The following is a 27,752-nucleotide window of genomic DNA, read 5'->3' as shown; positions in this document are numbered from 1 at the left end:
TTGATACAAACCATTTGAAAAACTCGTACTTTTAAAAATTGAAAAACTGTTTCTAATAAAAGTTATTAGATGATAGAAAGTTATTAATTGACAGCGAAGTCACTTGCTGGAAATTTTTTTACTTTCTAAGTGTTGAAGCTTCAAAGTCACACTTTTATTTAAAAGTGTCGCGTTTTTATATTTATATTGTGTTAGATGTTGAAACATTTAAAAATGAAAAATAAAATATTTAATATTACAGGCAGAAAATTATATTTACTGTGAAATAGTATATACTTACTTATTTTAGATGGAGAATGATAAGATTTAATATAAATATAATTTTTATGATTCAGGAATACTTAAATAAAAATATAGTAAAATTTGCTGCTTGTCCCTTATTTTCCATGTTTATTAGATGATTCGCGCTCGCATATAATATACAACTTTTATTAATTTTATTATCAATTGTAACTTTTATTTACATGTTACAGATTGCTTCCTTTCTTCAATTCTTACTAGCTGTAATAAAAAGACAATTTTTTCTATTTTTATAAATTATGTACTTATTATATTATATAAAAATTTATTCATAACATATTCATACATTATTTACAACATAATATTTACATATTAGAAACAGAAACAAGATTTTATTATTTCATTTTCTTATTTCATTTTTAATCCTCTTGTCTTTTCATCATGTCGACGAATGTGTGGTTGAATCGTACGTTTGTACAAACAATAAGATCTTATTTAACAATTTATGAGCCTGCTGCTTCTCGCAGATCAGATAATAAATGGACTTCTCTTCCATGTCATTAATAAAATCTATCAACGTCAACTTTATTGAATGCAGATCAAATACGCAGTGATTAAATCCGAGTTTGTACCTGTTAAAGGTAATTACGTTCTGTTTTTCTAGTACCATGCTTAAACGTCTTTTAGCTATAAATTTCAGAAAATCAAAAAACAAATTATAATCCATTCCGTATGTTGATTTCAATATTAATTGGCACTGTTCTGCCCAATTGCTCATGTCCTTGCAGTCGCTAACTTCTTTCATTACAGAATTCAATTCCTTTTTCAATCCATGCCACACGTCCATGATATTACAGCCATTGATCCAATTATGATTGAGGGAAACGGTGTCCTCCTAAAAATAAACATCACAATGAATATAAGAGATATCATTTGCAATAACGGCCAAGTATATTTACTTTATTCCAAACTTGATGATGCCATCCAGATGGCACAAATATAATTTCGCCTTCTTTCTGAATCAAGTCGATGTATTTTATCGCTCGCTTGTCGTAGGCCTTGTACACGGCATAGTTTTCAAGTTCCTTGGACGTTGCATCGTATATTAATTGACCATGTATATCCCTAAGGAAATCTTCCTGACCTGGTGGAAAGAGTAGCCAACGTTTCTCTCCGACTATATTGGCAGACCAACTGTAGGATCCAAATATATCTGCGTGCAATGGTGTCCTACATGTAGAAACCAGTTCACCTTATTCGCGTAATATCGAATATCTAGGTCCGGTGCTTGAAAAACGTGGTCTTACCATGTTCCCTTGGGACCCATGTACACGAATCTGTAATCATCATTCAAGTCGGGATGCGCCATGTAATACTCGTTCAGCCAGTCAGACGCAAAGTACTCAGGTACAGTGTACATAGGAGCATTTGGAAACAGCTTCTGGCAGTGCCAGTCCTTCAAGTACAGAAGCGGCATAGAATCCGGGTAATTATTCTTGACATAGTCCATCCAGTAATTCAAATAGTCCTTCATTGTCATGTCGTCCTTGGACTGTGAATTGTAGTACCTCGTTTTGCAATCGGCGATTGGCACCACGCAATCTCCTACGAGAGGATCGTCTTTAATTAATAAAGAGTAATTTACAAAATGCGTAAAAGCGTGGTTAATCATTTGTTTACCAAACGATATGTCGAGAACATCGAAGTCCGGCGCACCGTCCAAACTCCATTGCCTCTTGCACGACCAATTATCTGTTATACTCGACTTGAAGATACACGGCTTGTTCTCCGCTAGATATTTCGAGAAGAATTCATCGTATGTAATCGACGGGTCAACGTAATCGATCCAGTCGATCACGGCGGTCTTTTTATTAACGGTTAACCTCCCGTTTTGAATTTCGAGCTCCTGCACCATCACGCACTTCCAGTCGAATTAAACTCAACGAGCGAGTCTCATCGCGGTTTTTCCGTATATATAATACGCGTGTGTGACGCATGCATAACGTACACGATGTATAACACAATGCGTATAGTTGTTTTTAAAACAAAATTGCGACACTTTTTTTGAATGGACACAATGCCACGGGACTAATTAAAAACCACCTTGAAATTTTGTTAATCGACGCGCATGCGCAACGCGTCGCATGTTGCGTGCAATATCTTAAAACGCTGTTCTTCATCGCGTGCGACAATCAAAAATTTAATATTTTTTTTCGCTTGTTACATAATTGCTACATAATTGCACGTATATGTTGTAAATTGTCTCGTATCTTATGTTACGCTACACGTTTATATTATTATTTCATATTATACTGAACCTTTTAGTTTGATTTATTTCAGGTTGGTTCAATTTCATTTATTTTGTATTATATTCGTGTATGTACGAATGTTGAACAATTGCAAATTGATTTTGTGGTAATTTCATTGTATGTTTATTATATATTTATTGCATATTTTTATTATATATTTCGTTATATTATACATCTTTTGTCTTAACAGTTAAGAAGCTGCTTAGTATTTCGACCTGTATTTAACAAATTACTCGAACCTGAAGAATTTTATTGTACATCATTATTATACATCTTTCGCATCAATAGTTAAACTGCTTGATATGTGAATGTATGTTTAATAAATTACTTGATTTTTATTATATATTTATTATATATTTCATTATATTATATATTTTTCCTATTAACAGTTAAGAAGCTGCTTGGTATTTCATCGTTCCATTTAACAAATTATTCAAACTTGAAGAATTTTATTATATTACATGTCTCTCATATTAATAACCAAAAAACTGCTTGGTATCTCAACGAGTGTTTAACAAAGCATTCGAATTTGAAGAATTTACATTAAACGTGTACCTTCAACCGGAACTTAATTTAGACTGTTTACAAAAATGCATGTTTATGATCAAAGAATGATCAAAAATATTATACAATCGGAATTATATATTACATAATCAAGAATATTAAAAAATAATCAAAAATTAAATAACAATAATCAATCAACCATCAATCTAATAAAACGCATTAGCGGAAAGGAAATTTCCTAAAATGTACGTCGTGGCAGGATGTACTCACCGCGAAAAGATTGCAATTTCAAACGCTGCAAACACATCGGAATTCGAGAAAAGTCCCTAGCTACTGACCAATGATACCGCAGGCGTGTCGGGAAATTCGGACGTTCGTAGGTAATGAAAAATCTCTGTCGTCACGGGACCAATCAGAATAACTTGCGGGGAACAGTGAAACCCAGAGGTCGAACCTTCTATCGTCTACGTGCGCACATCGTAGTTTATGCATGAATATACGATATCAAAACAGTAGGGTAAGGACGACGTATGTGAGCGCATGGGAAAAAAGGTATCGAAACAAATTGAATCGGACGGTCTGTGACAATGGGAATGACGCGCAAGGTAAAGAGAACGTGTCAGAACTCGTGCGTACGAACAGAAATGAAATTCGATTGACCCGATTTAAACAAATAGACCAACCGGCCTTTGAATCGTGCTCGAAGGCGTTGTCAATGCAATAGACGTTTGTCACTTGCTGCTGGCCGCAGTAATTTCCAAAGTGGTGCTCTTCAGAACTTTTATTCGCGATCTCTCTCACGTACGAAACCGAAACGCGCGAACAGCTTTCTTCCCACTTGATCGCCGTACGGTGCGTTCGAGCACCAATGCGGATGAAAATAAAGGGAGAATGCACGTTCACACCGCGGACAGTTTTGTCAGCTGATTACCATTTGAACGCAACATGCGAGGGATGTGCCGTGAGAGACTCGAAATTACGCCATCCACGTAATCGCCGTGACACGGAGTACCGCACTCTCATTTATATTTTATGAACTTTCTTCAACCGGAGAGACGTCGACGAGTCTCTCTCGACGAGAATGGGAAACAAAAGTAGTTGCTGCGTTTACTCCAGCCCCCAGGTTGGACGCAAGGAATTGGGATCCGAAGGTGTTACCCGTGGCCTCGAGGAACATCTGCCCGAAGGTGGGATCAGCGTCAACAACCTACAACATATTAGCGAACGTGAGCCGGAAGACTGGGATTCGGACCCGTCGTTACATCCATGCGCTGGCACTATTTTCATGGAACGTTCGAAACAGGCTATTGAAAGTACGTACATGTATATTGAACTGTAGCATATTTTTGGGAATTCTCAGTGACACTTCATTGCGAAAACGCGCCAAATCCACCCAATAGTGGTTTTTGAACGTTCCTTCATTCTCACGTCACCTTTTTTTGTTTTCTTTCAGATGGCATGGTGAGAAAGAAAAGCCAACATCAAATCGCGGATGTAAGGCCGTTGAAAAAGAGTAGCAGCTGCAGTACAATATATTTAGATGACAGTACTGTTTCACAACCAAATCTCAAGAATACTGTGAAATGCGTTGCCTTAGCTGTTTATTACCACATTAAAAATAGAACCTCACAGAGACAGATTGATATATTTGATGAGAAACTTCATCCCTTAACGGTAATTTGATTATTAGTCAGTTGTTGAATTAAGAAGATAAGAAATGTACAACACGGAGAATAGTTTTCTAGTTTGTGTTGCGACATAAAGCAATTTATTTTTGTATAAAAATTTAGAAAGATGAAAATGTTATATGAAATGCAGTTTAGAAGAGCAAACATCTTTTTTTTTATAGAGGGAAGGTGTTTCAGAAGATTATGATAAACAAAATCCAGAGCATAAACAAATCTATAAATTTGTGAGAACATTGTTTAATGCTGCTCAACTTACAGCTGAATGTGCCATCATAACGTTAGTTTACTTAGAACGTCTGCTCACTTATGCAGAAATAGACATAACTCCAGCTAATTGGAAACGAATAGTACTTGGAGCTATTTTATTAGCGTCAAAGGTCTGGGATGACCAGGCTGTATGGAATGTAGATTACTGTCAAATTCTTAAAGATATTACAGTAGAAGATATGTAAGATCACGTCATAGTTTTGATCGGATCCCAAAATCTTCTTCATTAAACGTTTCATACTTTTTTTTTCTTTCTTTTTTAGGAATGAATTAGAAAGGCAATTCTTGGAAATGCTACAGTTCAATATAAACGTTCCTTCAAGCGTATACGCTAAATATTATTTTGATCTTCGCACACTTGCAGAAGCAAATGAATTAACATTCCCTAGTGAACCACTCAGCAAAGAGAAAGCTCAGAAATTGGAAGCCATGTCCAGAGTTTATGAAGACAAAGTTACTGCTGAAGCTTTACGTACTGGTATTAAAAGATGGTCAAGCTTAGATAACATATGTATAGGCGGTCCTAGACGTAGCATTGCCATTCTATCCTAAATTTTGGATATAAGTAAGTATGTTACTTATGTCCATAAATTTTCAATCAAGGTATGTGAACAAATCAATTTGCGAATGTATTTCTAATATAGTATTAATCAATTTCAAATTTTCATAACCATATCATTTTTATTACTGAATAATTTGTACATTCTTTTATTTAAGTATTTTAATGCAATACAAGTTTTATAAGCATTGTTCACGAACGTTAAATCTTTCTTTTTTTCAATTACTTCTGTTTGATTGGTTTATGTAATTCTACATTCTTTTATAGCTTGATTTTTTTCTATAATGATAAAATATTGTAATGTTTCAATTGTTAACATCGTTTTTACAAAAATATTTGTATTCTAAAAACTTTGGCTTCAACTTAAATTCTCGTTTCATGCAGATAGTAGAATTGTTGTGAAGAATCGTTTATTTAGCTGCTGGAAAAATTAATTTTTTAATCAGGGACCTCTTACACAAATGTTACACAAATAAAAGTAATAATAAAGTTTCTACTCTTCATATTGTTAATGTTTCTTTAATTGAAAGGAACAAATTATGATATATGTCAGTTATTTTCTATTTGAATGATTTGAATAGGCAAATTTATAATAAATTTGTTAATAATAATATATAGAAAAAAATAAAAATATTTCGCGTTATAAAGATTAATTTTATCAAATTTCTGTGTATGAATATTGTGCATTTTACAGAGAATTTATTATAAATAATTTCAATAAACATATTTGAGGAATTTGTAAGATTTTATTAATTAACGTATATATATAAAGTACTTTTTCATATATTCGAAAATTTTTCTAAATTTGTGTTCATACATAGTTTAAATTAGTATTAGCATAAAATATAACGAATATAAAAAGTGAAAGTAACCTTATTTTAGATATTATATTATTATTTCAGTATAAATTATGTTTATGATCTGTATTAATCTGTCATTTATCATTTGTTCAGATATTAATTGTAAAATGCAGATAAAACTCATTACACATGACTAATTATTTTTAAGTATGATAGATTATATACTTCAATGATCTTGTATGATCAAAATTTTCAATACTTTAGAAACTTTTTTTTCTTATTAGATGAAATCATATTAAATATTGCTCGTATTATTTTTATTAAGCTTTCTTTTTACAGTTTTAATATACTGTATTTTCAAAATCATTCGGAATTTTTATTTATTTCAAAAATTAGCAATATCCATTTTTACAAATATATTCGCGAACTTATTTATGTTGTAATTTTTATGTATTAACAAATACAGTAGTTTACAGATAAACAAATCTTAATTATAATTATTTCTCTTTTCATTTAAATATCAATATTAAGTTAGCAATTATAAATATATATAACTTTATTATTTATAATTAATAAAAGAAGAAAAAATTTGTAACAATTGCAGCATTATAATAAAACTTTTAGAGTAGCTTGTAGTTTTTATAAAGTTTGATTATCTGAAATGATAAATTACATTCAATTGATTGGTAATACTTATCTTTAACTAACAATTTTTTCAAATTTATATTAAAACATAAAATTATGATAGTTTAAATTATGTTCACAAATATTTGAAATATTCACAAAATTTAATACATTTTAATTTAAATATTTAATTTAATTATTTTTAGAAATTCATATGTATATGTTTAATAGCATATAGAACTTTTATTGCATTATTAATTAATATATTCTATAAATGTTACAATAAGTTTTGATGAATTAGTCCAATCAAACGAAGTAAATATATGTTTTAAATTTTTGAAAAGAGACTATATTTATTATTGTGCAATGTTTTCATGTAAAAAATACTTTTAAATTATATCAATTTTGTAAAAAAAATTGTAATTAAATTAATGCATATTTTTAAACGAGTCACTTATTTTATTTATAATAGTTTCGCAACATTCGACACCCGGAGATCGTCTAAATATTAAAAAAAAGAAAAAAATCGTAGTAAGATAACATTTATATTATAACTAATTGTTTTTGTAAAAATTAAAATAATATAAATTTTCATTGAATCTTTGATACACCATTGTAGAGTAATTGCAGCTTATTTTTATTTTTGTACTTTACTACCAGAAATTGAACACGCTGTTACAAGGGAATTTAAAAAGTAACAAGTATAAGTCTTAATATAAAATTATAATTAATGCCAAAATGTAATAACATAAATAAGTAATTTTGAATGGCTTTCATAGTGTATCGAAGTAAGGATAATATTTACATATCTGCACTTTTGCCTAAACAAGACTATTTCATTTATGAACACAAAAACGAAAAAGTATATTTTTTACTATAACAAGTGAATTGGTTTTATATATTATAAAAGATAAAACAAAAAAGAAAAAGTAAATAAATAGAGAAATGGTTAAAATGTAAATAAATGAATGCATTAAAAAATGCCAAATACTTGCTTGAAAGTAGCCAAAAAAAAAGTATATGTAATGCAAATTTTATTTGTTTTAATAATCTTATTTTCTAAAGAATTAAGATTTAGAATTTTTTATGCGTAACTATTTTTATAAATAGAATTGCATTGTAAAGACAATCTTGCAGTCTGGTTGCGTCCTATGATAAACTGCTATACTTGGTCTGTGTACTTCTCATGAGGTTGTATTATAAATGAAGTAACTTTATTGACACCTTGTTGACTAATATTGTAATATTGCTACTAATTTGTTATTTATCATTGGAGCTTATTATCCCTGATTACTATATAGTATTATTCCAAATAATTTATGTATATATATTCTAAATTATCATTCTTAAAAATGATTTGTACAAATGAACATTAATTTACACATAGCGAGTTCTTAGTGCGCAATAAGCTTATGTTCAGCCACTGTTTCACAATGTATTGCTCTATGTAATGCATCAACGTGATAGTCAATAAGATGTTAATAATTGTAGTACAACATATTGTACTTGAAAGCAAATGGTATAACAGCATCAACTTTCAAGTCTTCCATCGTAACAACAATTTCAAGATTTTTTGCTTAGTTTACAAGATAACATCTCTGTGGTATATTGCGGTAATGCTTCTAAAGAAATAAATTGTGATACATAGTTATATACATCTACTATAGACATATACATGATTGCTCTAATATATTCAGAACAGACATCCATTTCAATTATGAAGCATTGTATCATTAAAACATGTCATATTGTGTATTACAATTGCTCTTCTTCTATTCTTCTTTTGCATTCTGTAATGTTCCTAATTATATTTTGTCTGCGCATATTTGATACCTAAAAAACAGCATTTCCATTTCTGTTCAATTTAATTAAATCTGCATACCATGCAAGATGTACATTGATTGAATTTACTCTGTAATTACTTGTTATAATAACGAATATAATGACTATATTTAAAAAAGTGATAGACTTAGCATTTGCTAAGAGGAGACCAGTAGTCTAAGTTTCTTCCGTTTAAAACAATGGAACTTTTTATAAATAGTGACTCTGTAATTTGATAAGATTTAAGCAACATAATTTATATTAGAGATGATTACGGAGTGAGGAGATCAATATCAGTGAATAGCCCCTGAGATGTATTTCTGCACATCATGAAATGTTATACATTTCAAAAGGATATTTGAAAAAATCTAGCTCTAGCGTATCTTATATATAATGTACATATATTAATGTATCCAATACGAAACTTGCTTCATATTTCATATTAGACCTCTAACAAACTAATATTTTATATTAATAAACTGTATCTAAGAAGATATCTTAGATTACGTATTTGTATTTATATTTGATATTATAATTTTTAAAATTTTGTCAAAAATAAAAATAAATAAAAAGAAAAAGATATTGTAATTTTAAATATACATTTTACGACATCATTTATTATATTGTATGTGATTATTAAAAATTTATCATTCAAGGCATATGAATCATATTATTTTCTCATGAAAATAAAGTATTTAATATAATTATATTTAAAGTATTACTATAATACTTCTATCAAAACAGTTTTATCAGTTAAATTTCTTTTTAAAAGTGTTTCGTAATTTCTTATGTAAAAGAATTCATATTAGTGATAAAATTAAATTTGAATTCGTGATGAATATCTATAAAATAATTCTCAACGATGTATTCATTTTTCCTTTCCTTTTTTACGCAAAGATTATGAAATGATTTCTCTCTTAATTGTGAAATGACTTTTTTTCCGATCGATGTACAGCTCTGAACACACGATATCATTTTAGTTGAGAACCACTGTTAAAACAGTAATTCCTATATACAGGACCAACAAGGTACACAAAACTGAATTGTTGAATGTGTATTATGTTTGCGGGTCTGTAAGCATGTGTGCATACAAATGCACACAAATCAAGAAATAACACGGTAAAAAATGTATAAAAATTTATGCGCAACTTCTCAATTAATATTAGTATCTTTTTCAATGGAAAACTTTACGCAGTTGTGCATGCTATTTTGAAAAATATACTACAAACTCGCAGGATCTGTTTACTCGATTTTCCGAAAGTTACAATTGGACTAACAATGATGTTGCACAAAACGAACTTGAAACTGTGTCGCCTATGTGGTAAGGAAAAACAGCAAGGCACAGATTTATTCTCAGACAAAGTTAAAGGGAGTGTGTTAATGTCGATTATAAACAAATATTTCTCGAAGGAGGTACGATTCAAATGCATTTTCCATGAGACTTGCTTTTTAATTCACTCTCACATTTTTCGCTTTACAGGTGATAAATATTTCAAACTCTGACGCATTCTCCAAATACGTTTGCATCGATTGTGAACAAAAGATTTACATATTCGACGAGTTCTGCTTGATGGTAGCTAATGTGCAAAAACAACTTGCGGCCCCATCTTTGGAGATTGATTTTGCAGAAGTACAAAATAATCTTTACTTGTTTGTAATTGGAGGTGTAATTATACTTTGGATAGAAAGCTGATATTTTTTTCAATTCAAAGAGTATTTTATTCTGTAATTTTAGAAATTTTAAATAACTGAAAATTAACACATCTAAAGTAAAACATCCTGTTGAATTATAGACTAATTCTTATACCAAGTACTTCATATTTCGGACAGGTATACGAGTATTTTGCTTTCAGGACATGTTGTACCAATTAAAAGAAAATGATGCAATACCAAAAAATACCTCGAATAAGCAAGGGTTAAAGAAAAGTACATGCCCAATATGTGCTAAAAGTTTTAGGTGTCAGTCGCATTTAAATAGACATAAACGTATTCATACTGGACAGAGACCTTTTGTTTGCAATGTTCGTAAGATAGTAGAACTATTTTGTGTACCGTTGATACTGTAAATTTAAAGCAATAGCGTTTTAACAGAATTGAAATTATGTATATTGAACATCTTAAGAGATGATTTTTTTTATATATTTTCAGATTTGCAAAATGTCTTTCAATCAGCAAGAAATCTTAATGAAGCACAAAGAAAGACACGAAGGGAAGAAGCAATTTCAATGTGCAAATTGTCATCAGTCCTTTCGTTATAAAATTTCACTGAAGTCTCATATGATCAATTTTCATATGGACATGGAACAGTCTGTTAATAATCAGAGTCTACGGATGGAAAACAATTCATTCGTATGTTCGGAATGTGGCAAGCAATTTGTAACAAAATATAAATTACAAAGGCATTCCAGGTGCCACACTGGCGAGAGGCCTTATCATTGCACTTTTTGTTTGAAAACATTTTCACAAACTGGCAATTTGAAAGTACATCAGGTGAAATATCATCAGATACATAGTTCTGTGACTGAGATAAGAAGAGAAACCCAATACAATGACCAAATTGCTGACTGTGATATACCGACAACATTAAATAATTTCCATACAGTTAACATGTCGGAGATTGAGCTACAGAATACGATAAATGAAACTATAAATTCTACAGAGCAAAGTAGTTCGTATGCTTCGAAGATATACGAGAATTCTTTATACATTGACGAGGAAATTGAAACGATCCTGGATCGTGATCTTGGGCAATTAGGACAAAATAAATATTCGACGAATATACAAGATAAAGTACCGCTTTGCTTAAAACAACCAGAAACTCCTGAATTACTCCATAGTTTATTATACGATGATGGTTAAATTCGCAGATTGACTGCGTATTATTGTTCCTTTAAAATATCAAAATAATTTATTTGAAAATCCAGATTCAAATAATACATGCGTTGGAAATTATAAAATTGTATATATTCCTATGTAACTTTTAGAGGATAATTGTGAACATGCGTCATTAGTAAAATATCATAATGCAAAATAACAATCTCTATGAGTCTTTTTGTAAATTTTGTTATTAAAAGAATTTTATAAGTAATTCTTTATTTTTTATTTTTATTTGTAATAATTGTTAATATAATAATTCTATAAATGTGTAAGTTATATATAAATTAAATCATTCTTGTTCAATTTACTCTAATGTAAATGGAACTTATACCATAAAAGCTTACGTTTGTCTATAGCTATGAAAATAAAGTAAAAGAAAAAGAGATGATAATTTGTTGACATTTTTATTGACTTTAAATATTTTTATCAATACAAATTCACATACACTGATCATTGTCGAAATTATCAATTTTTTTTTTTGAGGAAGACTATTGGTGAAATAATACTTCTAAAAAATCTAGAAAAGAATAAAGCTGCTTAAGGAATTTCTTTTATAGCTATTTCTTCTTTTATATTGGTTTAATTCATTATTCTGTATAAGGGATTTCATCTATTATAATATATTGAATGTGGCAGTAATAACAATTTGTATATTTACATTCACGTATAGTATTATATTCACTTGGATAAGTATTACCCAAGTAAATACTTTTATTATTGTAAAAAGATTAACAATAACTTACAATAGATTTATACAATAACCTACTATTATATATTAAAATATTATTCTTTTTTTTATTTGAATGTTTACTAATGTAATAAAATTAGAAAATTCTTAAAAACTATGTGTAAATTTATTAACAAATCTTCCATTCAAGTACCCTGCACTTTTTTTGACAAATATATATATATGTGTGTATTGATATTAATTAATGTTTCTGTAATACTGTAAAATGAAAAAGGTCATCTATACGAAAGGATTTAAAAATGAAAATAATAAATTGAAATCAAAAAAATTAAATAAAATAAAGATAAAAATCATAAATTACACCACTGTATTAAATTGCTTGTCAAAATATATGATATTGACAACTTAATAACAAATTTTATCTTTTTCACATTTTTCTTGAAAGACACGTTAACAATGGACTTCTGCCTTCGTACATAATTTTTTAATAAAATAATTACGGACACGACATGAAATTTTTATTCTCAGAATAAATTTATAAATAGATTAATGAAGGATGGCTAATCGACCAGTATTAGTAGCATAAATTAGACCTTGACCAGGTTGAGGTGCCCACCTGATACAATTTATACTTGTGTGTGCTCTAGTTGGGTGATTATTTTGTAGTAAGTCTCTAACTTCTAAGTCCAAGTCTCGAATAAATAGTTTGTCATTTTCGAATTGTTTACGTGTTAGTCTATAAATAACAGCCATAGTATAATCATTTCCAAACTTATTCCTTGCTAGACCTACTAAGAGATGTTCCTGTGTTGGTGAAATCGATACAGAAATCACAGAATTGTACACTTTCGTCCAATAAATTTCTCTCCCTAACGTTTCCCATTGTAAACTATAGACTCCTAAAAGTATCAAAATTAAATGGATAATATCTGTTTTAAAAAATTAGATTTCGTTTGTTGCAGAACAATCGAATGTACAATTTATTCATGTGTTATTTTAAAGAAATTTCTCACCTGCAGCTCCCACAAAACACGTTGCTAATAATGTTCCGTCTGAAGAAATATTTATACTAGCGTCATTACGAATTTTACACTTGTGTATAACAATATTTTTTTCAGCTACAACATAAGAAGTACTTTGTGAATAGAGTACTATGCTTTAAATATAAAGAGTAAACGGCAATATTTACAGTTTTTGATATCAGGTATTTCCCCTTTAGAGAAGTCCCAGGCTTGTATACGGTAATTCCTTCCAGAGATTCCTAAGAAGTTTAACACTACTGCTGAGACATCTTCTAAAAAATTAGCTATATACAAATTTGTTTATTGCAAAATGCATACATATATATATGTTATTAAATAGCAGATATTAAATGAACATTTTTCTGACAAATCAACTTATTTTTTCTTTTTTAACACTTTTAAATTTTTTTAAAGCTTTAAAATTATAGGTTCTATCGACGAGTAATTTGCTATGAATCAGCATCCATAAAATTCTAATAAAATTGGAATATAAAATAACAAATTGCATTGATTTTCAAAGCTATTCTTATTTAAAAATTTATTTTTATTTCAGTTTTTCAAAAATTAGGAAATTATGATTTTTGATTTAATCAATTTATAAATATAAACTGTACTTTATACCTACAATTGATCAATTTGACTTGGTATCTAGCATTTAATATAAAAAACTCTAATCCAACACATCTTCTAAAAATAATTACCCCAGTTACTCTTCAAAATCTCTTAATAAAAGTTAAGTGACAGTTAAAGTATATTGTCTTGAATTTTAAAATCATTTTTACCTGGTACAGGTGTTTCGTCATCATCACGTGGAAACTCTCCTCTTCCTCTTCCTGTACGCCGCCCTGTATTACAGATATATTGTAGTAGTTCATTATTATCTACTGATATAGTACCGCGAAAATTCGACCGAGTACTATGTGAAGGTTCGGTTCCAATGGTTTGAATTGCTTCACTTTGAACAATCAATGTTCCGCCATAGTTACTGAGTACTTGACTATCATGTGCCGTTCTTCCATATCTCAAACAAGATCTACATAATTTAATAAAAAATAATAAAATTCATTACTAATATGTTAAAGAACTGGTGATATATATTCCATACACACCTGAATGATTTTGGTTCTCTTGGACAATTTCCAATGCCTGTGATTAATTTCTTTCCTAAATTGTCAAAAGCTACATATCTAAAACATACAATCTAATTATGTTTAATTCTAGAAGATGTACTATAATTTTTCTTATATGATATTTATTAATTTATAGTTTATAATTTATCTCGTAGTACACAATGTATCAAAACTCACCTTACTTTTTCTATGCTGGTCTTAGTAGATATTATTGCAAAAGGTTTAGATTGACTCCAATCCCAAAAGTGTATTTCGTTATTTGTTGCTATGACGAGTAATTTTTCAGAAGGATGGAAAGCAAGAGAAGCTATAACTGTCTGACTTTCGGTATTCCAAATCTTACTACCATCCTACAAAGTAAGTAAACGATATGTAAAATATTTTGGACCAAATATTTTGTCTTCGTAGTTAAATAAAATTACTAACTCTCAAATCCCAAATGCGCACTTGACCACCAAGGCAACCAGAAGCTAATATATGACTAGACGAAGGATGAAATGCTATACACCAAGGAGTACGTGGATGACCAGAAAGGATTTTGATGTTTTTCCTAGTTGCCATATCAGTAATGTAAATACTATGATTTCCATGTGCCGATGCCATTTTGGTGCTGAAAATTAAATTAAATTAAATTTAATTAGTTTATAATATAAAATCACTCAATACTCAATTTCTTACCCATCTGGGCTGAAAACCATTAAAAATGTTGCTTTAGGATATCCAGGCAGGTCATATTCCTGAAAGAATATTAAAATAATAAATAATAAACAAACAATGAGAATTCTACAGAGTAACAGTTCTATAATCACCAATTCTTTATGCTTTTTTCCAACTAAATTCATTTCAGCTATCGATTCTAATGCACGTGTTTTAGTTTTGTAACAATTATAATACAAAAATCCAAAATCTCTGAGCATCAAATCTCTTAATATGTTACGAGACTGGCTGCAATGAAGCAATTCTGGCCTCTTCTTGACCTGCTCCATAGCAGGATATCCTGCAATGTTTACAAAATTAATTAAAAAAATGTAACTAGCAATTAAATTTTCCTTAATGAAATTAACATACAGAATGTACCAATATTCATCAGTATATATAAAAATATATAAATTTTTTTTATAGAAAGATAAACACAATGTATCAAGCAGAGTAAAAAAAAAATGTGTTAAATATTAATTTTTTATTACGTTTACTTAATAAAAAGATATTTATATGAATACCTTTGCGAAAAAATCTTACATAGATTGATTGATCCGTCATTAAACAACAAACAAAATATGTGTGCACCGAAATAATTCTCTACAAATTTACTACAAAGTTCATTTAAATACAACAGGAATGAGTCAGGTTACCAAAGGATGGGAATAAAAAAATGCAACGACGGAACATTACAGGTTCTAGGAAACTGATTGCAAATGCAATATATAATTTGGATGTTAAACATCGTTATTTAACGCGTGTATAACATGCACGTGTACGTATGCCTACGTTCGCATTAATTTATTTAAATTAAAGAGCAGCCTAAAAGTACGCTACCTGAAAAATACCAGTGGCGTTTTGTAGAATTGTAACCGTGTTGTCTGTATTATGCCCACCACTGCTCGAAGTCAAATCGAACAAAGAACTAACCTAAGAATTACACGTATCTGACATTCAAGCTCAGCGCCGAAAATATACGAGGAACAGAGGACGAACATAGTTTCACATGGAATACCTCGGTGACACTGCGAACGTTTGCGCGGGAACACCCAATAGGTTATGGATATTCTTTCACGTGTCTCCGCTATTTATCAACGATTGTCAGCGCCAAAGTCAGTTAACCTATTGGTTGAGAATTTAACGCCAAAAGTGGCTGCAAGGTTTCCTTTGTAACGCAGAATGCCTTGACAATTTCGATACAATTGATAAACAGACGATTTTACGTGAAAAGGCAAATTAAAAATATAGGTAAAAATTTGTTTGACATGATATCTTTATTTTCGAGGAAATAAAATTTGTAAGTTCACCTATTGGCGCGCGTACCAATTCGTGATCAACTACACCGTTCTTTTGAAAATGAGACTTTAGGCTAGATAATATTTATTCTCTCGTCGTTGCAAATATACATCCTGCATGTTAGAACGATAATTTTTTTTTAACTGGGTATTTTGTTTCATGTTTTTTATAAAATAATTTTTATTTACATTTTATCATGTAAACTAAATATAGTACGTTTACAGTGATTCGATACGTTAGTCAATTAACCCCTTGAGAATTTGGCGCCAAAAGTGACTGCAAGGTTTCCTTGTAACGCAGAATGGCTCGACAGATGATTTTTTTTTTAATTGGATATTTTATCTCACATTTTAAAATAATTTTTATTCACACTTCTTCGTGTACACTTAGTAAGTATTTATTACAATTACAGTTCTCACATTTTTTAATAAAAAATAAAAATAAGAATTGTAGCAAAAAACGAATAAGAATTTATAAATTGTACAAATTTAACCGAAACGAGATTTAGGAAGAATTTGGAAAAGAAATAAAAATAGAATTAGGTATAGACTAGGTATAAAAGTTAAATCGAATAAAATTCATAATATCAAATGAAATTTATAGAATATTAAATAACATTTTGTTATCGTTTTTGTTTATTTATATAACAATTATTTATTTATTTTCAGCTTATAAATTTTGTACACATTCCATTTGCAATATTATTAAATAAATATACACTATATGCATTCTTTCCTTAATCTTTATATTGTGCAACAGATTTAGTTTCTTTTCACTTAATGATTCAAAATACGTAAATTGCCCGATACTATTTTATTTTCTAAAATTGTGCCTGAGGGGAGATCGATACGTTCTCCGTGGTTTGCAATAATTATAACAGTTCCCTTTAGAGTTACCCCTTTTCCAAAAGTAACATCACCAGACACTGTAAGATGATCTAATTCCAACAGATCTGGTATAGCTGGGAATCTAGTAAGAAATTCTTTAACCTACAAGAAAAAATTCACCTCGATTATAGAATATCCTAGGTATAAAGGATTTATGGAAATTATAGAAACAAAATAACAACCTTTGCAAAATGGTTATCACCCAATTTTATAAGAGGTGTTGTAGGGAACATTCGTTGGGGACTCATTACTAATGAACCATTGCGAAGAGTATACAAGTTGCTCATAACAAGCATTAAATCTGACGTCTTTTTGACTGGTAAGAATCTACTGCGTGGAACATTTATACCTATTTACAGATTTACATGTATAGTACAGTTACAATCATATCGTAGTATTAAATTAAGATAATAATTTGGTATTTCATTAAAGAAATATGAAAGTTCATGCAGAACATATAAAAAAGTTGGCTGTCTCTTACCAATACTTCCTTCAAATGATTTCATAGCTGCTCCAACAGCAGTTTCTAATTGAATGATATTTAAACCATGTTCAAACGTCTTGTTATTTACAATAATCTCCATATTCAAAGAATTTTCTTCCAATACTCTTTCAATAGCTAAGAATGTAAAAAATAAATGTTACAATCATGAATCAGTTACAATTGTGTAACTGAGAGAAAACACGTACCACTAAGTTTTATCCATAAATTATTTGTATTGAAAAACTTGAACGTTTTTATTGATTTGAAATCATCTACATGGTCTTTTGGAACTTGGGCAATTTCGAGTAGGCGTAATTTATCTTCATACTTGATTAACGTTCCACCCTATAAAGATATATATGTATATATATATATAAATGTGATTACTTAAAAAGATTTGAAGAAATCAATTTGTAAACGAAAATTATATTACCTTGACGTCGGCACGAGTTTTATCAGTAACTTCCATAACAAATTCAAGAGGTGAGGCTTCACGTTTGTCCAACAGTAGTTTCAAAATTTTGAAATCCACAGTAGCACCTAGATTATCAATGTTTGAAATGAAACAATATTCACGTCCCTGTATTGAGAGAAAATATTTATTAAATGTGTGATATAACGTTTAATACAAAAGATTAAAATGTGTGCATATGTGTATACCTCTTTTATGAATTTCTTTAATAAACCTGAATTCCGGAAACTTTCATAAAAGTCTCCATGACCAGGAGGATACCACCTGCAAATAAACGACATCTAAATAAATTTATGCATACTGTGGATTTTTATGCAATGTCATATTTTTATGAATATAACTAAAAAATAACGAATACTCTATTTTGAATATTTTTTGTAGTTCTGTATGATGCATCTTTGACAATATACACAAAAATACACAAAAAAGTCTTCTAACAAATATTTAAAATTTTGTTTTAGATTAATCTTACGCTTCGATGTCATCAGCAATATCGCAGTGTTTCGCGATTGGAAGCAAAGAATCTCTATTGATACGAGGATAGCAGCTTTGATTAAACGTTTGAATATCGACGTCTATCCCTTTATATTTTCTAATAATTCGTTGCGTATCGTCATCCGTGTTGAAGGAATTCATCAAAATAAGCGGGACATTGGCGTTGTAAGTTTTGTTCAAGTACTGCAAAACACGAGACATATAATAACCGATAAGATAAATTCTCCTTTCTTTAAATACACACTCTTGCGTAAGTTGAAATTACATTTTTACAACAGTTATAGTTACCTCAATTTGTTGCACAGTCAGATCCAGAAACGTAAGCCCGTTACGTACCGCTATTACAGACTTTGGACCATGACATCCCATACTAGTTCCTAAGCCACCGTTCAACTTTATAACGATCAACTTGCTCAAAAACGCCTTCACTTCTTCCCCATTTGGAGTTGGTAAGGAATTGTAATCTCTTATCTAAAAATAGAGTAAATTTTCTCTTTAGCTTCATTTTAGTTTGTTTGTTTAAAACAAATTTTCATATCCGTCTTTTGTTGATTATTTCAGCTTACCGCATCGTCGGGCAGCTTCTGAATACGATCCCATTCTAGCGAGGGCCCTTCCTCCTGGAGGAACCGTTGGAAGAGGTGGGTAAAACCTTCGAACTGCCGATGGATCTCCTCCCTGAACTCGCCTGTCGCCGTTTCCTCGAGTTTCTCTAACTCGTGTTGAAGCTCGTTCAGGGCATCCCTCTTGGTTCTCTCGCGGAATGCCTGTGTATCTGAGGGACTGCGTTGGTGACCGCGTGCCTACGGATTTATTCACCGAAATAGTGAACAGAGCGATAAATACCTTTTCTCTTCAAAAGCGTCTTGGCTCTGCTAACACTGTCGTCCAACTTATGATCGTGCATGGTGTACGGACGGTTTTTTTTTTTCTTATTTTTTTAGTTATTGTCTCTTTTTCTTTTTAAAATACTCCCTTCTAAATATATTCACTCGAGATCGTTACTGAAGAAACTTGTCAGAGAGAAGCAAGTCGTTAAGCAGTCGTATGGAGAAAGAGAGTGCTATTTTTGCCGATTCCCATTAAATAATTCTTAATGAAGCAAAAACCCTATCAGTTTGAATGGATTTCTGATGACGTATATATTTGAGTTATTTTTGTTTCTCGATCGTAGATTTTTTGCGAAAATGAATTGATGGTAGTGATAGGATCAAATTCAATATTATATGTATAGTGGTTCACGAATATACTTGTAAGTAACTAACATAAGTAAGTAATTAACTTTTCATAACACAATTTATTTAATTTACGAATAGATTATCTATTTACGCATTTTATGGCTTTGAAGTTTTTATAGTTTTGCTTAATTACATTAAATAGCTTCCGTTCTGCGATCCAAGTTAAATTATTAATCGTAAAACAACGTAAGATTATGTTCGGCAAATGGATAACTTAGTTTATGTTTAATTTCGCATTACGTGATGGAGCTGATGGTGCACGTTTTACGTCAACATTATCATAAGCTGCTTTTATCAAAGCCATTATCGATATGCAAGAATGAATCGTTCGAGGCTACTACTTTGAATTGTGTGAATATCGCCTTTGCTATAGAGCCGGGAGTCTATTGGACTCTAGAAAATTAATTATTTCAGTAAGACATTTAATTTAATTTAATTTAACAGTATCGAATTTAACAATCTATTCGCCTACACATTTAAATGACAATGTTTAATGAACATTTTCAGGACATTCTCGTTAGACAAGCGGAGATGGACTATTTTTCAATCGAGATTGCGACAGGTATAATTTCAAACATGGGATTTAAATTATTCATGCCAAACCCTACAAGTAAACGGCATTAATCAAGTATGGCAAGTATAATATGATAACTGAATCACTTGAAACTAATTTTAAATTTCAAGTGATCATATACGGTTTAATATGAATGCAGATTACATTATCTAACATGATCTATTTCCTTGAGTTGTTTATAATTCATTATTATAATTTATAACACACGTAATTCGTTTATAATCCTTTTGATACTTTCTAATTCGATTACGAGGAAGAAACAAAGAGCTTATTTACAATAATCGCTGGAGGATGAACTGGCCTTTAAAATCGTTTCATCTTTTATCATTTTTATTTCTCAAGTCATAAAAAAGATAAGGAAACTTTCACAATAAGGGATTACTCAAGCATTTAAAGAAACGTTGCATTGTGTCATTTCTGGATCAATAAGTCATTTATGAACGTGCTTATGTGTACCATTTCATTTTTCATATTTCTATTTTCTCTGCTATATACTATATTATATCGCAATACGTATCCTATATATTTACTTCAGAAATTTCAAGAACAATATTTACTTATATATAATATATAAATATAATATAATAAAATAAGAAAATGTTAAAAAATCAGAAATAAATTAATTTTCCAGATATACAAAGTCATGGATATCATAACAATTCAGTAAACATAACAATTCAAATATAAGTCAGTAATTAAATTTAACCAGAATTACTTTTCAAAATATGACAATAATAATAATAATAATAATAATAGTACAGTAATTTATATAAATGTAACGAACAAAAAAAAATTAAATATTGAAGAAATGATTGAAAAATTATAAGTAAATAGTTATTTTTAAATCTATCTTAACACGTATGATCAATAAAACAACATTAAACATCTGTATCACATTCAGAAGTGATAATTTCGAAAGGAAGTTTATTTCACAATCTCGAATAACCAAGCTTTTACTAGGTAACTCTCATAATGTAATTTGCCCATACATTACGGGACAGAAAAGAGCAGCGTGTGATATTTATTTTCGTTCACAGAACGTGCGTGGAAAAGAAGAAAAGATCACGACACGCAATAAGAATCATCACTGGAGTAATACTCTCGTGACAAGTGCAATTCTGTTGATCTCTTTTAATAACACCGCTATAACATAAACCCCGAGATACCAACTTTCATGATGTAACACGCCGAGCATATTTTAATACAACAGTATCGTGTTAACTTGCTACATCTTAGATAACAGTCTAGCACGTATGACAAAGCATTTACAAACGATTGCAGCACCCAATCATTACTAATGCCTCGATGAATTGAAATTTTCAAAATGTGCAGATCAATGGATATATCCTTCTTTTGCAAATCAATGGATGATTTTATAAATCACACGAAAATGAATGAAAAGTTTTATCAGCATGTATACTACATTGACCAAACAAACCGCGCATAACGTAATTTTTATTGGACGTGGACATGACAATTTGCTTTTGTGGTGTAATGTTTTAAAGAAGCAGAATGAATTTTGCATATTGGATATTAAAATGCAAGTAAGACGAGTAATTTACACATTGTTATATGTAGTAATGTTTTTTATGAAACTATCTGTAATATTTGGAATTTATATTTCTTTTTTCCCATTTTTTAGTACCATTGATTATCAAATGAATCTAGATTCAGTAAGAAGAGTATTAAAAACGATGTAGAAAGATTATAAAATCGAAGATCAAATCATACTTTGAACAATTCAGGACAGCAATTTTCGTATTATACTTGAGTAGAGTATAAAGTCTTTGATGAGAATTATTTTCTCGAAACGTGAATAACCAGGATATTTGTTGCAGATTAATTCAAGCGATACTTGGATAAAATAGAAAAACATAGTAAACAGCTTTATTGCGTTTACTCAGTATCTATATAATGTGAAAAAATACGTTAACGAAAAAGAATATAATTCTCAGGATAAAAATAAAGATCGTGTTACATACAGGTTTCTGATACAAGCTCTGTTAACATAGTCAACATGACGTAACATCACAAAAGACAGAACGTCGTCAATTTCAGTAACACGCGACCGAAATTTACAATGAAAAAGACGAGGGATTTATTCGTGCATTTAGTACGAATGGAAAAAAGCTCCTGGAAACAGGAGGAAACATTCCTGCAAACACTTTAATATTATTGTGCCTGTAACCGATGACTCGGTGTGTCACCGATTTCGAAGGAATTTCCCAGAATCCCAGCAACCATGGAAAACAACACCCTCTTTCTTTTCTCCATGTACGCGGTGTCACTTACATTCAACAAGTATTCCATTCGTGTGTGTGTGTATATATATACACACACATATATATATATATATGTATGTTATATCTCAAAGCTCACGAGAAAGAGCGAGAGTGTGCGCGCGTGTCAACTTTCCACTCGCGTCACTTGACAAATGTGCGAATGATTATGTATTTAAATTCTTGTCGCGGCGATCAACGAGCTTCCGACGATCCTCAAACCGAGCGAAACCGACTGAACGCGATATTCCAGTGCGCGGAGCACCCGATGTATCTTCGTCGAACGTGGATGTGTCACTGCGGCATAAATCGGCGGCGTGTCCCGATAGTAATACACGCCGGCTATTGGAGTTCGCTTCTAACAAGTGAATCTTAGATATTGCACGTACTCGGCGAAAGAAATACAACAAGGGACCATAAATTATAGTGTTAATCAGCAACGCCTTAATACAGGGTACTGAGGTTAAATACAGGGTACCGAGGCAAAAAGGTTTTGGTAAACCGTAGACGAGAAGAGGGAGAGATTATTTACACAGCAGGAGACGAAAAGAGCAATACAATTCAAATATTTGTTATTGTGTATTATACAAAAAAAAAAAAAAAAAAAAACACCTACAATAACAGGTGTGATCATCTTTTATTTATATACATTTATAAGCATCTCGTGTATAATACACGATTACATACACATATCTGAGTATATAGTGTTCCAACAATCGTGAAACATTTAGCAAAGAGATGGTTCTACATGTTGAAAAATAGAATAAAATATTGTAATGAACGTAAATGAATGTAAAAATTTATCTTTGAAGTTTTCGAATTTTTTTCTATAGCGATTGCTTAAACATTAATAACAATAGTAGGAGAAGAACAAAGTAAAAACGAAAAGTATTTTCGAACTTATCGTATTTTGTCCTTCGGCCATAAATTTTATCATAATGGGCCTAATCAACGCGACTTTCCAACCGTGGCGCTATGATCGTCTCGTTATCAAGCGATTCGTGATCACTTGTATATCTGACGAGGTCGTGCGACGACGTTATCTGGCCGCGTGTTCCACGCTCCTATTCAAAGTCTCCTCTTAGATAAACGCTGCGATCTTCAAAAATGCAGAAATTACAAAATATGGAAAGATAGGCATAATCATTTGCACGACGTAAGTGCTGAATGATAAATAAGCAATGGAATAATTTCGCCTCTATGTCAATAACGAGATTGTTACGTTAAATCTCACAAACTTTGCTTTACTTTTAACTTCACACGCGCAATTTAATCTATATATAGACGAATTTTATTTTCAAAATAATGTGAATGCTGCTGGTTAATTTAAAAGAAAAAAAAAAAAAAAAAACGACTACTTATTGCAAATTATTTTGAGCAGAATAATGTACATATATAATTGTAAGTTAACATGATAGACATCATGTTAAATATGTACATAAATGTGGCATGTATATGACTGTAAGAACATGCGCAATAATTTTCAAGCAATGAAACAATTTGATTGTGTATATTATATAATATATTCGTGGATATTGCATCATGTTTTCCGAAACTGTGCATTTCACAGTAAGTTTACAATTAATTCAAACGATTTGATTTTCGAGAATTTTACTGTAATTCCTTTTTTATATTTCAATAATAATTATGATTTCTTTTAACAGATTGTTTATATATTTAACGAGGTCTAAAATTCGATAAAATGAGGGAAATAATTGACAATTAATCGAATGACAAAGGTAATTGAAATTTTTTCGTTTAAATTATTTTTTTGAAATTTTCTTAACTTTTCGAAAGAAATTCCTATTTAATGAAAATAGATTAGAGCTATCTGCGTTATTAATGAAGCAAACAGAAGGATTAAATAGAAATGTTTGGGGTTATCGCTCAGAAGAGATAAATCTTGACACATGAGTGCGAATCTTTCGTTGATTGGTCAAACTTTGCAAGAAAAATTATTCACGTCGAGGGAATCAGTGGAAAGAATTGAAGATTATCGTTGAAATATTTCGCAAATATATATTGGAAAATACATCTATTACCCTTTTTGTTACCCTCGGATTGACTTGACAATTCAGGGCGAAATACTATATACATATGTATGTTACGCCCTATGTATTTATAAAAGCAAAAGATTATCTGAAGGTCGTACCAACTCGGTCTTTTTATTTTCTAATTTTAATACAAGTTCTTGACAAAAACATATGTACACAACTACAGCTAACGCAATTCAAAACAATGTTTAAAAAAAATTTCATTAAATAACAAGCAACTTTTAACTGTGTTAAAAATTATATAACTGGTAATATAACAAATATAATTATATTTAAATTGTATTATAATTCAATTTCATTTATTGTATTATAATTCATTTCAAACATTAACTATCAATAATCAACTGATTTAATAATTATGTTCACGTATCATGCATATAAAATTTATATCTATAATTATTGCACGCCATTCTTAAATCAATTTTGACTCACTCGTTTGAACTTGTCTGTTCAACTTATGTTCGTTCTATAACAGTGAATGACATTCAAAGCAATGGGATTAACTACTGTCTGTAGACAATAACAGAAATTTAAAAATTTTCACAACGACTTAAGAATAACGTTCCTAATTTTGCAATTATTGCTGTGTAATTTATGCAGTAAAGTAAATGAGGTAACAGGTGAAATACTATATACATATGTATGTTACGCCCTGTGTGTTTACAAAAGCAAAAGCCTCGCATCTTTTGCGAGTCGAATGAAATGTAACCGCAGACTATTCCACATAATCTTGCGTAATAAACGTCTTGGAAAAAAGAGGAATACTGTCCTGTCGTTTGTCCGTAGCCGAGACAAAGTGTTTCATGTACATGAAACTCGAAAATAATTTAATAATTATCCAAACGATTAAAAGCAAAATACAATTGCAATGGCCAATTATGATCACCAGTTTGTCTTTACGTGTCATCTTGTGACGATTCCATTTTTCATTTCTTCTTTAACACTAGAACTATCGACAACTAAAGTGAAAACATTTATACCAAAGAAATTAAGGTGCAAAGAACACGAAAACATTTATAATATATAAAAAAGCACAAGCTTCTATTTATATATACTAGTAAAAATCATTTAAATCTCTGAAAATACACTGTTATGAATATATGAAAGTTTTATGGAAAATTATGAATTGGTCATTTTGACCATTTTGGTAATTCTAGTAATACAAAAATTGTTACAATTTCGTGAAAAAGAAAATTTTTAAGTTCGACGATAACTTCAATTGTATTCTTATACAAGGCATCTAACAGTAACTGTGTATGCGTATACAGGGTGGAAGAATATGAATGATCTTTAAGCAAGGTCAGAGATTCGCGCGCGATTCGTTGTTACATCAGAATCTATATAAAAGATCAATATCGAAGAAGTTATCTGAAAATGTTAATCTTTTTATCGTTTTATTACTTGTTATCGTAGTGCAATCTATTTTTATAATAATAGAAAGAAATACTTCGATCCTCATGTGACGAATTTTTCATTTTGTATGATTCATTTTTATCTTAATCCTTTACTTTAAGATAACAAAGTCAAGATAAACAATTGTTGTATCCTATGATTTCATGTAAGATACTGAAACTAATAACAAATTACATTACATTTGCTTAGTTTCCAAATTTTAGACGTATCATCGTATGTCACCAGTCGTGACACGCATGCAAATACGCACGTACACAGCAACCATCTATTTTTGGAATAATTTAGTTATATATCGTACATAAAGCCTATAATTTGCTTTTATATTCACGAACCTGACGTTTTGTCATTCACGCGTCTATTTTTACCTTATCATCTAGAACTATGATAATTGAGCAACACAAATTTAATGCATCTTAAATAAAATCAGATGAGCAAAAAAATAAAATAAAAGGACCGACCATGTATGAAACGAATAAGAATAACTTGCGATGATCGCAGGAAAAAATACATAACCTCAACATACGCGAAAGGACTGAAATTTCTGCATGCAGGGAAAAAGGAAACGTGACTAGAAGTAAATCAATTATTATTTGAAAGCAACGTGTGATAAATAATAAAAAGAGTAAGTTAAAGTTCTATGAAAAAACGGAACAATGTGAAATTACGATTGTTTATGGTTAATCAACGGTTCTGGAAGGCAAACGGAAGGGGAAGGAAATGAACAGATGCTTTACCTTTCTATCATCTACTTGCAGCATTGTTTAGTCCACGTCTAACTCGTCTTTAGTATTGTTGCGAAGGTTACCGAAAGACAAAGTCCCCCGCTTTGGATTCCGGTCACCAGTGTTTAGATTTCGTGCCCGTCTATACATACGGCAGTTGTACTCAATCTGTGGATCCTGTAGGTTCTCAGCAGTGTGCGTGCATACGCCATTAACGAATTAAATCCACATGTATATAATCTGTTATATCATATAATTATATTATATATTATATAATATTATACATATCATTATATCATGTTATATAATTATATCTACAGCACAAGCAATCTGTCCTGCAGTGCGTGTATGTAGATGTAGACACACAATAATAGAAAAATAGCAATCATTCTATCAACAGATATTAAATAATTTAATAATTATAAACGATACTCATTCTTGCACAAGTTGTATACAGTAATCTGTAGATATGCGTACGTACGTAACATTCTTAATCAATAGCAGTCTTTCAGGAAAAATGCGAGGCTCGGGGCAACCTAACATGTATCCTTAAAACTGAGGCAAACTTATAAAATATTCAAACATACAAATATATTTTTTCTAGATATAT

General features: G+C 30.4%; 5 protein-coding genes and 1 long non-coding RNA gene across 15 annotated transcripts; 3 read left to right on the top strand and 3 right to left on the bottom strand.

Moving 5' to 3' along the window:
* Positions 1-548: 548 nt before the first annotated feature.
* On the bottom strand, positions 549-2,378 carry LOC122530575 (2-oxoglutarate and iron-dependent oxygenase JMJD4). The gene is made up of 4 exons (XM_043657655.1): positions 1,921-2,378; positions 1,548-1,845; positions 1,200-1,470; positions 549-1,135 (listed from the first exon to the last, which is right to left on the bottom strand). The coding sequence occupies exons 1-4, from the start codon at positions 2,153-2,155 to the stop codon at positions 680-682; spliced, it is 1,260 nt and encodes a 419-aa protein (XP_043513590.1). The 5' UTR covers positions 2,156-2,378; the 3' UTR covers positions 549-679.
* A 1,129-nt stretch (positions 2,379-3,507) lies between these two features.
* On the top strand, positions 3,508-6,064 carry LOC122530577 (cyclin-Y). The gene is made up of 4 exons (XM_043657656.1): positions 3,508-4,366; positions 4,507-4,727; positions 4,903-5,189; positions 5,272-6,064. Exons 1-4 carry the CDS (start codon positions 4,135-4,137, stop codon positions 5,558-5,560), a joined length of 1,029 nt encoding a protein of 342 aa, XP_043513591.1. The 5' UTR covers positions 3,508-4,134; the 3' UTR covers positions 5,561-6,064.
* Positions 6,065-9,723: 3,659 nt separating this feature from the next.
* Positions 9,724-11,900, top strand: LOC122530571 (zinc finger protein 567-like). 2 transcript variants are annotated; one of them, XM_043657646.1, is made up of 5 exons: positions 9,724-9,885; positions 9,994-10,225; positions 10,293-10,442; positions 10,666-10,833; positions 10,961-11,900. In XM_043657646.1, the coding sequence occupies exons 1-5, from the start codon at positions 9,863-9,865 to the stop codon at positions 11,669-11,671; spliced, it is 1,284 nt and encodes a 427-aa protein (XP_043513581.1). In that variant the 5' UTR covers positions 9,724-9,862; the 3' UTR covers positions 11,672-11,900. The 2 variants fall into 2 exon arrangements, with proteins under 2 accessions (XP_043513581.1, XP_043513580.1); XM_043657645.1 differs by having other exon boundaries at positions 9,724-10,225.
* Positions 11,901-12,730: 830 nt separating this feature from the next.
* Positions 12,731-16,326, bottom strand: LOC122530570 (activating molecule in BECN1-regulated autophagy protein 1-like). Of its 4 annotated transcripts, XM_043657644.1 has the most exons (11): positions 16,066-16,326; positions 15,339-15,526; positions 15,208-15,266; positions 14,956-15,139; positions 14,707-14,879; positions 14,509-14,586; positions 14,182-14,432; positions 13,567-13,683; positions 13,391-13,495; positions 13,170-13,276; positions 12,961-13,113 (listed from the first exon to the last, which is right to left on the bottom strand). In XM_043657644.1, exons 2-11 carry the CDS (start codon positions 15,513-15,515, stop codon positions 13,102-13,104), a joined length of 1,263 nt encoding a protein of 420 aa, XP_043513579.1. In that variant the 5' UTR covers positions 15,516-15,526; positions 16,066-16,326; the 3' UTR covers positions 12,961-13,101. The 4 variants fall into 4 exon arrangements, with proteins under 4 accessions (XP_043513576.1, XP_043513578.1, XP_043513577.1 ...); XM_043657641.1 differs by having other exon boundaries at positions 12,731-13,276; positions 16,066-16,325; XM_043657643.1 differs by having other exon boundaries at positions 12,731-13,276; positions 13,567-13,638; positions 16,066-16,325.
* Positions 16,327-17,141: 815 nt separating this feature from the next.
* LOC122530553 (UTP--glucose-1-phosphate uridylyltransferase) lies at positions 17,142-27,314 on the bottom strand. 6 transcript variants are annotated; one of them, XM_043657610.1, is made up of 11 exons: positions 22,967-23,274; positions 19,709-19,875; positions 19,429-19,637; positions 19,151-19,333; positions 18,840-19,045; positions 18,556-18,631; positions 18,329-18,475; positions 18,102-18,240; positions 17,893-18,030; positions 17,594-17,760; positions 17,142-17,513 (listed from the first exon to the last, which is right to left on the bottom strand). In XM_043657610.1, the coding sequence occupies exons 2-11, from the start codon at positions 19,767-19,769 to the stop codon at positions 17,301-17,303; spliced, it is 1,539 nt and encodes a 512-aa protein (XP_043513545.1). In that variant the 5' UTR covers positions 19,770-19,875; positions 22,967-23,274; the 3' UTR covers positions 17,142-17,300. The 6 variants fall into 6 exon arrangements, with proteins under 6 accessions (XP_043513545.1, XP_043513546.1, XP_043513548.1 ...); XM_043657611.1 differs by having other exon boundaries at positions 23,054-23,274; XM_043657613.1 differs by lacking the exons at positions 19,709-19,875; positions 22,967-23,274 and adding an exon at positions 27,155-27,314 and having other exon boundaries at positions 19,429-19,665.
* LOC122530555 lies at positions 21,456-22,543 on the top strand. Its single transcript, XR_006307035.1, has 2 exons — positions 21,456-22,218; positions 22,317-22,543. It is a non-coding gene; the product is annotated as an uncharacterized LOC122530555 (long non-coding RNA).
* Positions 27,315-27,752: the final 438 nt, after the last annotated feature.

The sequence above is a fragment of the Frieseomelitta varia genome, unplaced genomic scaffold, assembly GCF_011392965.1.
Source record: "Frieseomelitta varia isolate USP_RPSP 00005682 unplaced genomic scaffold, Fvar_1.2 scaffold_347, whole genome shotgun sequence".
Lineage (NCBI taxonomy): Eukaryota > Metazoa > Arthropoda > Insecta > Hymenoptera > Apidae > Frieseomelitta > Frieseomelitta varia.
This window is presented reverse-complemented; position numbering and strand designations above follow the sequence as displayed.

Coding starts and splice junctions, on each gene's coding strand:
- LOC122530571 (XM_043657645.1), top strand. CDS start 9,953: ATGCGCAACTTCTCAATTAATATTAGTATCTTTTTCAATGGAAAACTT. Junction 10,443..10,665: donor TGGAGATTGATTTTGCAGAA/GTACAAAATAAT, acceptor TTTTGCTTTCAG/GACATGTTGTACCAATTAAA. Junction 10,834..10,960: donor AGAGACCTTTTGTTTGCAAT/GTTCGTAAGATA, acceptor ATATATTTTCAG/ATTTGCAAAATGTCTTTCAA.
- LOC122530553 (XM_043657610.1), bottom strand. CDS start 19,769: ATGCACGATCATAAGTTGGACGACAGTGTTAGCAGAGCCAAGACGCTT. Junction 18,476..18,555: donor TAAAGAAATTCATAAAAGAG/GTATACACATAT, acceptor CTCTCAATACAG/GGACGTGAATATTGTTTCAT. Junction 17,761..17,892: donor ATCATTTGAAGGAAGTATTG/GTAAGAGACAGC, acceptor ATCTGTAAATAG/GTATAAATGTTCCACGCAGT.
- LOC122530575 (XM_043657655.1), bottom strand. CDS start 2,155: ATGGTGCAGGAGCTCGAAATTCAAAACGGGAGGTTAACCGTTAATAAA. Junction 1,846..1,920: donor TGTTCTCGACATATCGTTTG/GTAAACAAATGA, acceptor ATCCTCTCGTAG/GAGATTGCGTGGTGCCAATC. Junction 1,136..1,199: donor ATCATCAAGTTTGGAATAAA/GTAAATATACTT, acceptor GTTTATTTTTAG/GAGGACACCGTTTCCCTCAA.
- LOC122530577 (XM_043657656.1), top strand. CDS start 4,135: ATGGGAAACAAAAGTAGTTGCTGCGTTTACTCCAGCCCCCAGGTTGGA. Junction 4,728..4,902: donor AGAAACTTCATCCCTTAACG/GTAATTTGATTA, acceptor TTTTTTTTATAG/AGGGAAGGTGTTTCAGAAGA. Junction 5,190..5,271: donor GATATTACAGTAGAAGATAT/GTAAGATCACGT, acceptor TTTCTTTTTTAG/GAATGAATTAGAAAGGCAAT.
- LOC122530570 (XM_043657641.1), bottom strand. CDS start 15,515: ATGGAGCAGGTCAAGAAGAGGCCAGAATTGCTTCATTGCAGCCAGTCT. Junction 15,267..15,338: donor GAAAAAAGCATAAAGAATTG/GTGATTATAGAA, acceptor ATATTCTTTCAG/GAATATGACCTGCCTGGATA. Junction 13,684..14,181: donor TGACGAAACACCTGTACCAG/GTAAAAATGATT, acceptor ATTTGTATATAG/CTAATTTTTTAGAAGATGTC.